Source organism: Crinia signifera, chromosome 4, assembly GCF_055691185.1.
Source record: "Crinia signifera chromosome 4, ASM5569118v1, whole genome shotgun sequence".
NCBI classification, from domain to species: Eukaryota; Metazoa; Chordata; class Amphibia; order Anura; family Myobatrachidae; genus Crinia; species Crinia signifera.
The window spans coordinates 287,143,046-287,157,847 of record NC_139220.1 but is presented as its reverse complement, the minus strand read 5'-3'; the positions used below and the strand labels follow the sequence as shown (position 1 = coordinate 287,157,847).

Below are 14,802 nucleotides of genomic sequence, written 5' to 3'. Positions count from 1 at the left end.
GCATGATGGGATAATGTTATGGCAGCTGCGTGCTCCCGGCAGCCCTGGCAGCTGAGGGACAAAATTGGGGTTGCTGCTGCTCTCATGCCGCCAAGCGCTGTGAGTGACTCACTCGGTGTCACAGGCTTGTAGCACATCCACGTAAGGTGGTTGGAGGGTATATGGCTGCTAATTTTTAAATGGTGTCCTGCACCCCCCTACATGACCGCCTTTATTTTACTGGTGCCACATTGGGCTTATTCTACCTTTCCTGGTCTGTACTGGCATGAGAGAATCCTGAACTCTGCTTCGTACAGACAGGAGCCCTAATGATTTCTAACACTGTGTCTGGCTGAGAATATTGCACGGAGCATGTATTTATTCCACAGCTGGGCCAGCAGTAACGCACGCGCCGCGTCCCTGCACATGTTATGTGACCATGGCCTACTTTCCAGGCGCCATATGGTGTGCTCTGAATTTGGAGAGTTACAGCAAATTCATCATCTGTTTAGCATTGGCAGCTCTTCAATCCTTAATGTAAATGAACATGTAGAATACAAGGATGTTCACAAATACTGCACTTGTTCCAGATCTGAGATTTTAGATATTTTGCACCCATTTCCTACCTCAATGTTTGGAAAGCCCAATCACCATTTTAAATTGTATTTTGAATATTTTTCGATTTTCAAAAATAGTGTAGTGTTCTATGCAAGAGGCTTGTTTTGTACAGATAGATTCATGCACACACAGGTCCGTAGTAAAGAATGTCAGTAATTTTGAGAATAATAACTGACATGCCAGGCTTTGCTATTTGAGATTTTTGACCAACTTTTGACTGTTTTGTCTGTTTCGGTTTAGGATGATGTGAAGTAAAAACATCTGATTTGATACATGTTTTCCTATATTCTAGTGCAGGGATGGGGAACCTTTGGCCCTCCAGCTGTTGTTGAACTGCACATCCCAGCATGCCCTGCTACAGTTTTGCTATTTGGCCATACTAAAACTGTTGCAGTGCATGCTGGGATTTGTAGTTCAACAACAGCTGGAGGACTGAAGGTTCTCCATCCCTGTTCTAGTGCATAAGCTACTCCCACCTACAGCAATTGTAGACATTGGGCGGTATTCAATGAGCCTGATTCGCCATGTTTTTATGGCGAATTTGTGCTGTTTGGCGAATTTTTGACAAAAACGGTGAATCACCCTATTCAATGACCACATGGCGAATACATTTGAAGGTTTTTTTCGCCATGATTCACCGAGTAGGAATCGCTATCTTTTTATGGAGAAGTGGAATGTGAACTTTTAAAATAAAGTGTTTTGTTTTTTACATTTGGTGTCAAAAAATCAGGAATTTTATTCTGAGGAGGGGCATGCTACTTTTATTCATGTGCTGTAAGCACATGAATATATATTTAATTAAAAAAAAAATTTTTTATTTTTTTTACACAGCAGCCAGCAGGGGGCGCCGGAGCCGAGCCGCTCATTACATATTCATATATTCACTGCACCCGATCGTGTGTAGTGAATATACGCTCCCCTGCTGGCACCCCCGGGGGGCAGCCTGTGCTGCCTGGCACCCGGGGAGCCCACCTGCCCCCCACAAACGTTCAGGGGCAGGCAGAGAGACTTCCATCTCTCTGATCTCTCTGCCTGGCACCCTCCTCAGGCTCCCTGCGGCATTCGCCGCAGGAGCTCATATTCGCCTGTCAGGGGCAGCGAGCCCCTGACACGTTGAATACCGGAGCCCGCTGGCTCCGGAACGTGGCGAATGTGCAGCGAATCCTAAAAAGGATTCGCTGCACCTCGCAGGTATTCACATTGAATACCGCCCATTGTAGTTGATGCAGCTAAACTAGATACCATCACATAACTGAACAATTGTACATGTACAGAACAATACTACATATTTGATATAATACGGTTATATTTTAATTTGTGCAATTCATTCAAAACACAGAAATAATGGCCACTGTATGCCAGTGTGTTTTCTTCATGACTCCTCCTTGGACAGTTACTGTTGGATATTCTCTGGTACTATGTTCATGAGGTAAAAGCTCTGTAATGACAACTCAATAGACCAGGGGTTCTCAAACTATTTTGCTCTGGCACCCCATCAGACTATACAAATCATTACAGGACCCCGGCAAGTTACTGACCACTTTGGGGCCAGGATCCACAGTTTGAGAACCGATTCTATAGACCAATATATTGTGGTTTGTGCTTAATCTAGACTTCTTGTACTTCTCATGGGGAAATGCAGACTCAAATGCCATTTCTGCAGATGTGTAATTGTTTCTTGTATTATTCCCTACATCTTGCCGCTGCCCCTCCAGTCTCCGGACTACGTGCCGGAGGTTCCTGACTCACAAATGGAAGAATGTATATTGAGCTTTGAAAAGAACCCTAGCAAGGCGGTCTTCAGCCATTGTATCAGGTAAGAGACAGACTGACTGCACTGTAAAATCCTTTGTTAATATGGAAGATGAGTTCTCCCACCCATTGTTCGGCCCGCAAACGGCAGCAATGGCTGCAACATGCAATTTCATGGTTTGCTGCTTTGCTGTAATTGGCTGAGGCATTGTAGTAGTCCCTAGTAGGAGATGGAATAATCGGCTGTTCTAGAGCCTCTGGTCACAGCCGCTGCTGCTTGAGATAACATTGAAAAGGTAATAATGAGGGGTATGGGTCATTGGGTTGAGCAATATTAGGTCAACTGGCATTGGGTCGACACTTGAAGGTCAACATGGTTTATTTTGACACATGAGATAGATTGACATGGTTGGAAGGACCTTTCGACTGTCGGCCTAGCCATTGTTGACCTAATGCTTGTGTCGACCTTCCAACTATGTCGATCGTAGGCATGTTGACCTATTTCATGTGTCGACCTAAGCCATGTCATCCTTCAGTGGTTGACCCAATGCATGTCAACCTAACGACCATATACCACAATGAGTGCCCTGTTTGCACCCAAGCAGTCATTGGAATCGGACAAAGCGAAGAGAGATATAGTAGCCCATGTATCAATATGTTTGAGCGATATAAACATGTTATGTATGATGAATGGTGCTCCATCCAATCAGCACCTATCATGCGTTTGCAAAATAACAGAAGCTGATTGGCTGGAGCATACACAACAAGTTTTAAATAGCTAAAATTTATTGATAAATAGGCTCCAAAGTATCAACCACCCAGCTCCTGTCACAGGCTGTTCTAGAACAATTATAGAAGCTGATTGGTGTAGTAATGCTCCCCCTTGGCATCTGTCGGCCATTTTGGTCACCTAGTTTCTTCTTTCCATTTGGTCACAGACAGGAAGTGTAGTGAAGCTATTAGCCATTACTATGCCAAGAACCTCCATAAATTATATATACAAATTGAAATGGTGTGTGGTGCACCTGCTATTCTGTTCCCAGGAAGAGTGGTGTGCAAGGTACCAATATTTCCGCCATCATTGAAGTCTTGCCAAAAATGTTTAGTGAAATGAGAACTGATCTAAATGTCTTATTCACTTATATTTTTATTGATATCAATAGCTGTGTTCTATATTAAGTAGATTGTTGTGTTTCTCTGCTGCAGCCTCGTCCATGAGTTCCTGAGAGGGTCTCCATTTCGGGAGTACCAGGAAAGTATGTACTTTGACCGCTTCCTGCAGTGGAGAAGTCTGGAAAAGTGAGGAGAAGTTTTCTGCAAATTACAAATTTCTTCTATATAGCAGTAACTGGTGTTTCCACTTGTAAATTCGTTTATTGGCCCTGCTGCAATGATTTCTATATTTTTAGTGGTTCTGTTTTAACAGTATACTATATTATAGCATCAAGCTAGGCTGTTTGTGTAGTTGACACGGTAACTACACAATGTGCTCATTTATACAGTTGCTGTTATATAAGTAGAGCATATATAATAGGAGAGACCTGGATGAGATCCCACCCACCCATTTTTGGTTTGGGAAAATAAAATGAATGAAATACACATTTGGCAGAATCTATTACAGTGATTTTCAACCTTTTTTCAAATTTGCGGCACACCTGACAAGACTTAAAATTGCCAAGGCAATCAGCATGTGTGGAAACACACACATACATTGTCCCCCACAATAACAAAACATACCGGCCCCCACAGAAATACAAATTTGACTCACGGTAATCAAACACATTGAATCTCAAAGTATTTCCACACACTTACCTTCACTGCAATTATATATAAGTACCTAGGGCAGTGGTGCACATGCAGTCACTCCAGTGTGACGGCGATTGGGGTGCGTGACCTATGAGCCACCAAAGGTCACATGCTGTCCCGTGGAAGCATCCAGCGCTGCAGGAGCTGCTGTGCAACTCATGTACCCAGCTGGCATGTAGTGAACTAGTGATGTTGGCGGTAGCCGCACATGCAATTTCAGGTGCGCGGCTACTGGTTGATGGTGCGGCTCACCTGGCGCTGGTCTACTACAGAGAGAGCTATTATGAGTTTGTCACGTCCCTGGTGTCGATATGTGACCAAAAATCCATTATGCAGCGGTCTCAAATGGCTGGAAATATAGATGTTGCCGATCAGGCGCTACAGGGCTTGTTATGGCTGAGCTGTGTCGGCCCTATTTAGTTTCCTTCAATCACATGTGATAGAGCATTGTGCGTAAAGTTTTACACACTGTGCCAATAGACACTGTGCCAGTATACAGAGCAGTACGCCTCTGCATCTCCAGCGTGTGCACAGGATACACTTCCATCAGGCACAGAGGTGCATATTTGCTGGTCTGTGTGAGCTGCATATACTGAACAGTCCTTCCTTCCGGTTCTCCACACCTCTGGTTGTAAGGGTCAGTGTGTGCAAAATGTATTCTGGGTGGGCACAGAATGACTTAACCAAGATACACTGCTCACACTGGCGCTATCCTCAGCCGCTATCAGTCTCTTACTGTGTCATTCATTTTTGAACTACTTAAAATGTAACTCTCCAGTGTAATATGTGGTGATAAATTCTGTGTTTCTGTCTTGCAGACAAGTAGTAACGAAAGACACTTTCAGACAATACCGGGTGCTAGGGAAAGGAGGATTTGGGGAGGTAAGTCATAGCTCATGGCTTCCGTTCTCTGTATCCTATTGCTGGTTTCATAACTCTTCTCCATGCTGCTTCCCCCACTGATGTCTGTATCATGCTGCTATTGAGGCTCCATATTGTCCAGGGCACCTATGCTAGATCTCTCTTAACTACGTTATACTGCCTGCCAGGGTATATCCAGCACATCCCCTCACTGCTCCGTGTGCTGTCCCTCCCACTGCCTCCTACAACTGTGTCTGTGCCAGGTACTGAAGCTGTTCTCTCCCCAGGTGTGTGCCTGCCAGGTCCGTTCTACAGGGAAGATGTATGCATGTAAAAAGCTAGAGAAGAAGAGGATCAAGAAGAGAAAAGGGGAAGCCATGGCTTTAAATGAGAAGCAGATCCTGGAAAAAGTGAACAGCCGCTTTGTGGTACTGAGCCTCTGTATAAGTCATTGTATAGTACATGTGTGACATTAGTGTGTGTAGTTAGAGAGAACCTGTTTTCTACACTGGTTTTTCATAGACCCGCCATAGTTCCTTATGCATTAGGTAATTAGCTGGCATGTGAAGCAGCGTCCACAGTGCAGGAAAGAGCATTTAGTGCAGTGCTCCCTGTGTACTGTGCCCACTACAGAGCCTGGTATATCCCTAGCAGTAAGGGAGCTGTTGGGGTGTTCCGTGCATGCTGTCAGACTGTGAGCACGTGTTCTGTGGAAGCAGGACTGAGGAAGTGGACTGGCTCCACGAAACGCGTTGCCAATGTCAGGATGAGATCTTACACATTTATTGTCAGTTTTTTTTAATTTGTTCTCTTAACCATGCTAGTTTTTTTTTGGTAATTCTATTATCCATAATTGGGAGAAGGACCGCAGGATGTTCTAAATCTAAAGGTGCCCATACACAGGTTCGATCTGGGACTATTGGGCTGATCTATCTGGTGAATTCGGTCCAAAACGTACGTGCGATTGGATCTAATGCCGTGCGCATAGGATCAGATCCTATTGAACTTATGTGTAGCGCATAAGATCAATCGGAATTGGACCATCAGCGGCACACCGTGGGTGCTTTTTAGCACTCCTGCGATGTATCACATTCGATTCCCATTGAACTCCCCGGCAGCTCCCTGGGTGTCCTTTCACATGCGGTAAATGGCATATCAACTGCCAAGTTGGAATGAGCCCTCCCGGGGAGCTGCCAGGGGAGTACAAGGGGAAACAGGTCCGACTAGTCCTTCAGACCTGTGAATGGGGCCTGAAGGATTGTTTTCTGAATGCCTAACATTGTGTTATTTACCAGCAAATAGATGTATGATCAGTGCCTGATGGACATACAAATATGTTTCCTCATTTAAAGAACTAATGAGTGAAAACTTTGTCCACTGGTTTTATTATAATACCATATAATGTATAAAAAATGGACGTACTTTAGGGTTACAGCATCATTTACTGCCTGTTAGTGCTGGAGCAAACCACCTGTTCTTTGTGGTGAGGTTCTGTCTCTCTAGGCCAGAGGTAGCAAACTCCAGTCCTCGAGAGCTACCAAGAGTTCACTTTTTCCAGCTCACCTCGTAGGTGCACAGGTGCACTCATTACTGACTGACACATTTTAAAAGATCCACAGGTGGAGCTAATTACTTTACTTGTGATTCTGTGAAAAGACATGGAAAACATTAACTGTTGGTAGCTCTCGAGGACTGGAGTTGGCTACCCCTGCACTAGGCAGCAAACAGGAATAGTCCATTATACACCAGCCTACTTTACCAGAGCTCAGGTTGTGAGCCTGCTACACAACCTCTTGGCTGCACAGGGTACTGAGGATCTAGAATGTTCTCATTTTTTATTATTGTTCTTGTTTATCGCAGTGACACCTACCTGGGTTTTCTTCCCAATCACATGCCTTATGTTGAGGTGGTCAGAAAGTCTTCAGCCTTCTCCCCGTAACATATTAGGGGGTAGTTGTATGGATCATTCCGCTTCAAAGTAATATTTATCTGTAATATTATAAGTTGCAGCCGATTGGTTGCCATGGGCAACTTCTCTACTGTCTCATGTTTCACTGCTTCATACATCTTATGTTTAGGTTTTGACACTCTAAATATTTAAAACCTAGAAGACTGTTGATCTAGTGTCACCCACCATTGGTACCAAGAGAAAATGGCTCATTCTAAACAGATGACAGGACATGACACTGCTGTGTGCTTATTACTAGGTGAGCCTGGCGTACGCATATGAAACTAAAGACGCTCTATGTCTGGTGCTTACCATCATGAACGGAGGAGACCTCAAGTTCCACATCTACAGTATGGGCAATCCTGGCTTCGAGGAGGAGCGTGTGGTCTTCTATGCTGCTGAAATCTGCTGTGGGCTGGAACACCTTCACCAAGAGGGCATAGTGTACAGGTGAGTGGCGCGCAAAGGGCTGAGAGATGACCTCACACTTTTATTTTATTGGCCCGGTGCTAGATTGGATTTCCCCAGTTTAAGATGTTACAAGTGGGTACTTCAATTCAAAACACTTTCATGAGAATTGTCTTCACAATAGCAGAGATATAGTTCATTCAAACATAGTGATAATAGTGGCAGGGAAGTGTGAATGCACACGTACTGGCTGCGTTACTGCTGTGTGTGTGGGTACGTAGGTTATACTTCTGATGTTGGTGTTCGCAAAGCAGACTTCCCCGAAATGGAAATAACATTCCCTTTCACACCGCACAAATAACCCGGGTCGACCCAGATCAGCGTGCGGTGTGATTGGGCAATTTTGAATGTCCGGCAATCCCACCCGGGATTAAAGAAGTGTTATCCCGGAGTCAGACCCTGGTTGCTAGGCAGTGTGAACGGGTAACCCTGATCAACCGACCTGGATCCCGTTCACTTCTATGGAGGAGGCGGCAGCGTCACCTCAGTGCTGTCTCCACCTGATGAGCCGCAGCTCTGCTCTAACCCCCGGATGAGCAGCTACACACTGCAGATGCCGGGTTGCTCCTAGGGTGGACCCGTGTCCAGATCCCAGGCGCGACAGCGTTTGCGATGTGAAAGAGGCATTACTAAATGTAAGCATTTTCAGCTGTTATTGCAATAGATCCAGTTACCTGGGTAATGATACCGAGCGGTGTTATAACCCTTGTGGAGCCCTCTACTGGCCATATCTGTTATACTGCACAGATATCTGGAGTTAAGGTGCCCATACACTAGTGAGATTTATCTTCAGATCTGGCTGATTGGAACAAAAACATGGTTATGGATGAGTGACAGTTTGTCAGTTTTCCAGCATTTCCAAGCAAATGGTCAACTGTCATTTGCTCTCATCCATAACCATGTTTTTGTTCCAACCAGCCAGATCTGAAGATAAATCTGCATGTGTATGGCCACCTTAACTGAGGAGTTTCCCTCTCTGAGTTTCTGTTAAGTATAATTTATTCTAAATTTCTATTTAATTATGTCAACCACAGACTTTAATTCTTCTTGATTGCTCCAATAAGCTGTAGGGACAGAGGATGTTAGAGCATTGCATTTTCCTGCTAGAAAAATGTAGAGCTCTGTAGATCTCATGTAGAGCTCTGAGGTTCTATATGACAGTGATCAGGGATGGTGTAAGTCATTCTCCCTATTGGCTAATCTACTGGGTGTCGCCACCGGAGCTTCTGAGGGCCACATGCTCTTGAAGGGAAAACTATGCTAGTTTATAAGCTCCTCTGATGCCAGCCTGGTCTCTATGAAATGAGTCACAGATGCAGGGTATGCACAATACATTAGTCCAGCTGGCATCACATTACAGCAATTATCCTTTTAGCTCAGTGAGAGTAGACTGTCAGACGGACCGACCTGTGGAATCACTACGCAGAGCGGTTTAGTGTGCAATAGCTGCTTTATAGCTTTAACCCCTTCAGTGGCACTGCCAAGAATTTTCCGGGTTATGCTCAGTGCGCAGACTGGCGAACCCGGACAATTCTCAGGGGTGCCACTGCCTGAGCTCCCTCCTGCCGGGCAGCGCTGCTGAGATCAGTACTCCACTTCAGCAGCTGCCTGGCCCTGCCTCCTTCCTGCGGCTGTGTGCGGCGTGACCTTGTAATGTCACCACGCACACAGCCGGATTGCCAGGTGGCCGGACAGTGGCTGATGGAGTGTTCCGCGGTGCTGCCCGGACCTGGGAGTTAGTGGTGTTTTTTTTTTTTTTTAGGGAGCTCTCCCCAGAAAAAACTCACCCAGTGGGGAGCGCTCCCTAAAATAAAAATAAAAACCACCACTGAAGCGGTTAATGAGTGTCTCCTACATGCAGTTATTTTGTCGGCTGAATCAATATTTGAGAAATATTCTGTCGAATAGAAAGAAATCTGTCGAATCACTAGGGGGGTGTTAATTTACTAAAGCTTCAAATGAAAAAAAATAAATGGTGATGTTGCCCTTATCTACCGATCAGATTCTGTTGTCATTTTCTAGGATGAAATAGAGAAATGATAGACCAAATCTGATTGGTCAGTAGTGACCACAGAGGAAACCTTTCCTTAAATACTTGTTTAGCAGTATTGCTGTACAAGGCTCCCTCTGTACCATCTCGTGTTGTTTTAGCGCATACAGTACCCTGTGATCAGAAGATATCATTCCTTAGCAACAGTCTATGTGATGTCTAACTCCTATAATGCTGCTTGTGTGTGCTGTGTTGGCAGAATATACTTATTTGACATGTTATATGTATTTGTATTTCTTTAGGGATTTAAAACCAGAAAATATTCTCCTAGATGATGACGGTAAGTGTCATGCAATGGAAAGGTGTGCATACATATGGGGGTTGGGCTCTGGTGTTCCTTAAACTGTGAATCCCATAATAAGCTAGAGGAGAAGTGGCCCATGGCAACCAATCAGCTGCTCTGTATAATTTAATATGACAGATGTTACTTCAGTGCTGATTGGTTGACATAGGCCACTTCTCCTGCCTTATCACTGCTTCAAACATCTGTTCCACAATCTGGAAACAGCCTGGCAGTGGTTCCTAATGCTGCGGCGCTTGCTGTGTTACGTATAAGCTGTGCTGAGCTCAGGCTCATTTTCTGGGGTTCATGTTGCCCTTTGGTCTTGATATTGGAACAAAGATACAAGTTTCAGTATTTGTTGTGTATGTCATTGCTGCCAGTATGGACTGTGTGTGTGTTACAAGACAACGAGCTCTGTGGACAAGAACTTACCTCCTTGATGTGTTATCTTACCGGAGTACATGGGCATTACATTGCAGCAGCCTCCTGCAACCCCTAGAGGCGGCCATTTTGTGCACGCTTATCCAGTTCATCAGCAAGCTTGGCCTCACAGATAATGATACCTCAGTGCTGTTACTGGATGTTGGCACAGTGCTGTTACACAGCAGCCTCCCACATCCGCTCATCAGGAGAAGTGCATGTGTTCCGTTCTTTGCGATGTTGCAGAGCGATAATCACTACTAAATAAAAGTAATTCCTGGATATTAAAGAGCACTGCTGCTTGGTATACGGTGCTCTTTTTTCCTAAATGTTATAGTGCTCCTGCAATTACCCTCCTGCGCCTTCAGAGGCAGCTGCTTGACTTGATTAGAGCGGGAATGAGATGACTTAGTCATTGTAAAGGATTGTCTGAAACACCTTGCTGAGAAGATGTATAATAATCTTTTCAAATTGTATGCACCAAGTACACAGAAGCCCTTATTTCCCAGTCGGAGCGGGAAAGCTGGTACGTAAATGTTTGGGAGGAAATCTTTTATCCAATACATACTTCAGAATCATAAGTGGGTTTTACATTGTGAGATTTCTGAGCTTTCTGACATTGTAGGAAACGGGTATTCAAGCGACAGAGAAATGGATTTTCAGGGCGCTATGGGTGCAGTATTGGTGCAGCTTTTTACCCTTTGGTGTCTGGAGCATTCCCATTCATCATCCTGTATCATACGAACTGTTGTAATAATGATAAAGGACAATCTTTAGTGTGTTTGAGCTTAGCGAATGCTTAATTGTCTGTGATTGCGGTAATGAGCTTGTAATGACTGGACACTGCTTACGCTGGTCTCCTCAATAGAGCCTGTGTCCTTGCCTGTAATTTCAGTGCTCAGAGACCCATCATCAGTTCAGTGGTGCAGGCAGGAGACTTATCCAGTGCTCATCCGATGTTTTGTGACATCAGTGTTTCTGAGGTCGAGTCAATAAGTAATACTTAAATTGTGTTTGGAAAGGAAGAACTAGTCAACCTATACTATTATTATGGCTTGGTAGTAATTTTGCATCGGATGTGACTTGTTTCCTGTTGTCGTAAGAGGTGAACGACTCATGCACATCTGCAGGACTTCCCCAGTGCTGCTCCTCTGTTATGGGGGACCTTTCACCTCGCAGTCTCCTGCAGACTCTCACACTTCAGTGATCACTGGAAACGACTTTTTAGTGACACTTCCCCTAACTTGGCATGTTTTTCTCAGTCTGCCCCTTACACGTCTCTTCCCCTTCCCACCCTTAAGGTGCCCATACACGTTACAATTATTGTATACAATATTGTATACAATATCGCATCTCATCCGATCTCGGTTTTGCGATGACATCAGATGAGATGAGATCTAGTACAAAAAGTATGTGCAGCACATACTTTTTATACTAGATCTCATCTCATCTGATGTCATCGCAAAACCGAGATCGGATGAGATGCGATATTGTATACAATATTGTATACAATAATTGTAACGTGTATGGGCACCTTTAACTCTGTATGCCAGGCATGTCCAAACTGTGGCCCTCCAGTTGTGAAGAAACTACACATCCCAGCATGCATTGCCATAGCTTTAGTATTCCCTTATAGCAAAACATTGGCAGTGCATGCTGGGACAGCTGGAGGGCCATAGTTTGGACTTGGCTGCTGTAAGCTCTTCCAAGTTGCAATTGAATATACTGTTTGGTCATTTCAAAGAGAAGTCAAATGACGTTTGCCTCACTGATGCCTTCACCTTCTTCCACGTGGGCCATACTCCTCTAACAATGACAATTGCCTAAATCCCCATTATACCCATTTTATCATTGTGTGTGCAAGCCGTAGATACAGACCAAAGACCACTGGCTGTCACACATTGTATGTTAATGTCATGTTGTGACCTTAAGGGTCATTTTATAGCATTGATTCCCCTGTTGACACTTAAGCTGGGCATACACTTGTTCGATTTTGCCCAATTTTCACCCGCTTTCTGTGCATCTGGTCGATAAATCCGGTGAATACTGTGAAATTGGATGTGTTTAAGATCCATTGGGGCAGATGTATTAAGCCTGGAGAAGAGATAAACTGGAGATAAAGTGGAGATAACATGGAAGATATAACGCACCAGCCAATCAGCTGTGTTTGAAATATGACAGTTGGGATCTGATTGGCTGGTGCGTTATCTCCTTCCACTTTATCTCCAGTTTATCTCTTCACCAGGCTTAATACATCTGCCCCAATGTGCGGTCCTGTGCACATTGGATCGGAGCCTCTAGACTGCTAGTGCTACATGAAGTATCTATCGGGGCTGGGATCACATGTGGCATGTAATCCTGCCGCCCATGTGGTGCGATGCAATGCCCGGGGGCTGAGAGAGCAGTGAATAAATGACAGTAAAACATCGCATCACATCGCATGACCCTTAAATGGCCCATGCCATGCAATTTCCCTACGGTGCCGTACGTAGAAAAACTGGGCGCCGCGATAATACACAAGTACCGGGGAGCGCGCACCATGGACAATAATGAGCGAAAACACGTGATATTAATAAACGCTATTGCTCCGTGTGTATGGGGCTCGAAGCTTTAGTCCTACCTATTATAATTAAATAAATCTGAATAGTAATACAGAATACAAAATGCTACATACATGTAAATAAAAAGTAGGAGTTAGCATTAACACTGTTGTGTTGGTATAATAGTCCTGGTACTGTACATACTGTAGGTTACTGCGCCATAGCTATCTTGTGATTGGTCTGTGAATCCATTGTGTTTTGTTATGTCTTAGCAGCAGCTGGTTATTCTGTGCACACGGACCGCTCACCATTAGAGACCGTCTATCACAGATGCTCGACACTATGACGGTCGACATACATTTGGGTCAATAGGGCTTAGGTTGACATGGTGGTGGACAGGAAGGTCGACAAAAGCATTAGGTCGTCAATGGGAAGGTAGACAGTCAAAAGGTCAACATGAGGTTTTATTGGAGCCGACTTGCCGGCAGGCGGTATTCCATACCCTCCCATTCACCAGGGCGTTGAGGGAGAATAGAATAGTGAGCCGAGCGCAGTGAGGCTCCGTGCAAGAAGCATGGCGGGACACTGATACGGCGTCCATGTCGACTTATGTCAAAATTCAGGACAAAACAACACGAAAAACTCATGTCAACCTTTTGACTGTAGACCTTGTCAACCTAATGCTTTTGTCAACCGTCCGGCCAAGTTGACCTATTTCACGTGTCAACTTAATGTATGTCAACCTTCATAGTGTCGACCCTATGACCCATACCCCTATCACATAAGCTGTTAGGCCACAGGTGTCCTCATTTTTGGCATGTGTGAACAAAGCTACAGGGTAGAATATGCACACCATATCCACCTGGTCTTGCTTTCCCTCACCAGGTCATATCCGCATCTCAGATTTAGGGTTGGCCATCAAAATTCCAGATGGTGAGACTATCCGGGGCCGAGTAGGAACGGTAGGATATATGGGTAAGTGCGGCGACCAACCGGTTTATTGCTTCTCTGCATTCCCCCCAGGTGTTCAGCTAATGGCTATGTTCTCCGTCTCTGTTTCTATTAGCTCCAGAAGTGATCAAAAATGAGAGATACACATTTAGCCCTGACTGGTGGGGCCTGGGCTGTCTCATATACGAAATGATTGAGGGACAATCTCCGTTCCGCGCTCGGAAAGAACGGGTGAAAAGGGAAGAGGTGGAGAAGAGAGTTCAGGAAGAACAAGAGACATACTCTGACAAGTTCACGGAAGGCGCAAAGTCCATTTGTAGGATGGTGAGTAACATGGCAGATTATGTACCCCCGGCCCTTCAATGAGGATTCTATTGTAGCTGTTTGCATGATAATCCCATAGGCCACACAGGGAAGAGATCTCACCAGTATCTGTTTTTTGTGTTTACAGCTATTAGCCAAAGACCCAAAGCAGAGGCTGGGCTGCAGTGAGCAATGCGCCAGCCAGGTGAAGCAGCATCCGTTTCTCAGGGACATCAACTTCAAGCGGCTGGAGGCTGGAATCATGAAGCCGTCCTTTGTGCCAGATGTAAGTATGCAGTATGGCGCAATCTGGCATGTGAACTAGATTGTGGCGCTTGTAGCCTGGGTTTACAGTGGACTTTTTTTTTTATTTATTTTTTATTGAGATAAACATGAAGGGTCTATTTCTTTGCTCTGCTAATCTGTGCACCATTTGCAATCTGAAGTGTAATGGAGTAACGGTCTGTATTCAGAGTTGTGCAGGTTTCTGCTATTCCGCTCACAGGAACAAAAGCCCAACCATATTATTGGGCCATACACAGGCACAAGGGATTGGTCTGACTTTTCCTGGCGCAGGGATACACAGATGAGATTACCAGTTACATGCGGTCATGAACTGTCCCAAGTGTTCAAATTACATGGGTAGCCCAGCTTAGGGCATTCACAGTCTTCTTGCCAGCGCTGTTTTTTGTCCGCTCCGTCCGGCAAGGTGCACCCAGCTGCCCGACATACCCCTGGCCGGATAGAGTGGGCTCGGGGTCTGTCATTAGTAGCTCCTGATTGGCTGTCCCTGTACACATAATGTATAGGGAGCGGGGTGTCA

The 14,802-nt window shown here is 45.0% G+C and overlaps 1 protein-coding gene across 2 annotated transcripts in view; it reads left to right on the top strand.

Moving 5' to 3' along the window:
- LOC146075559 (G protein-coupled receptor kinase 5-like) overlaps positions 1 to 14,802 on the top strand; it is a 45,391-nt gene that overhangs the window by 26,440 nt on the left and 4,149 nt on the right. For both annotated transcript variants that reach the window (XM_083184907.1, XM_083184906.1), the window contains exons 5-13: positions 2,313 to 2,413; positions 3,556 to 3,648; positions 4,974 to 5,037; positions 5,304 to 5,444; positions 7,224 to 7,414; positions 9,725 to 9,762; positions 13,611 to 13,700; positions 13,792 to 14,000; positions 14,128 to 14,265. In XM_083184907.1, coding sequence (XP_083041033.1) covers positions 2,313 to 2,413; positions 3,556 to 3,648; positions 4,974 to 5,037; positions 5,304 to 5,444; positions 7,224 to 7,414; positions 9,725 to 9,762; positions 13,611 to 13,700; positions 13,792 to 14,000; positions 14,128 to 14,265 — 1,065 coding nt within the window. The remainder of the gene's footprint in view (positions 1 to 2,312; positions 2,414 to 3,555; positions 3,649 to 4,973; positions 5,038 to 5,303; positions 5,445 to 7,223; positions 7,415 to 9,724; positions 9,763 to 13,610; positions 13,701 to 13,791; positions 14,001 to 14,127; positions 14,266 to 14,802) is intronic.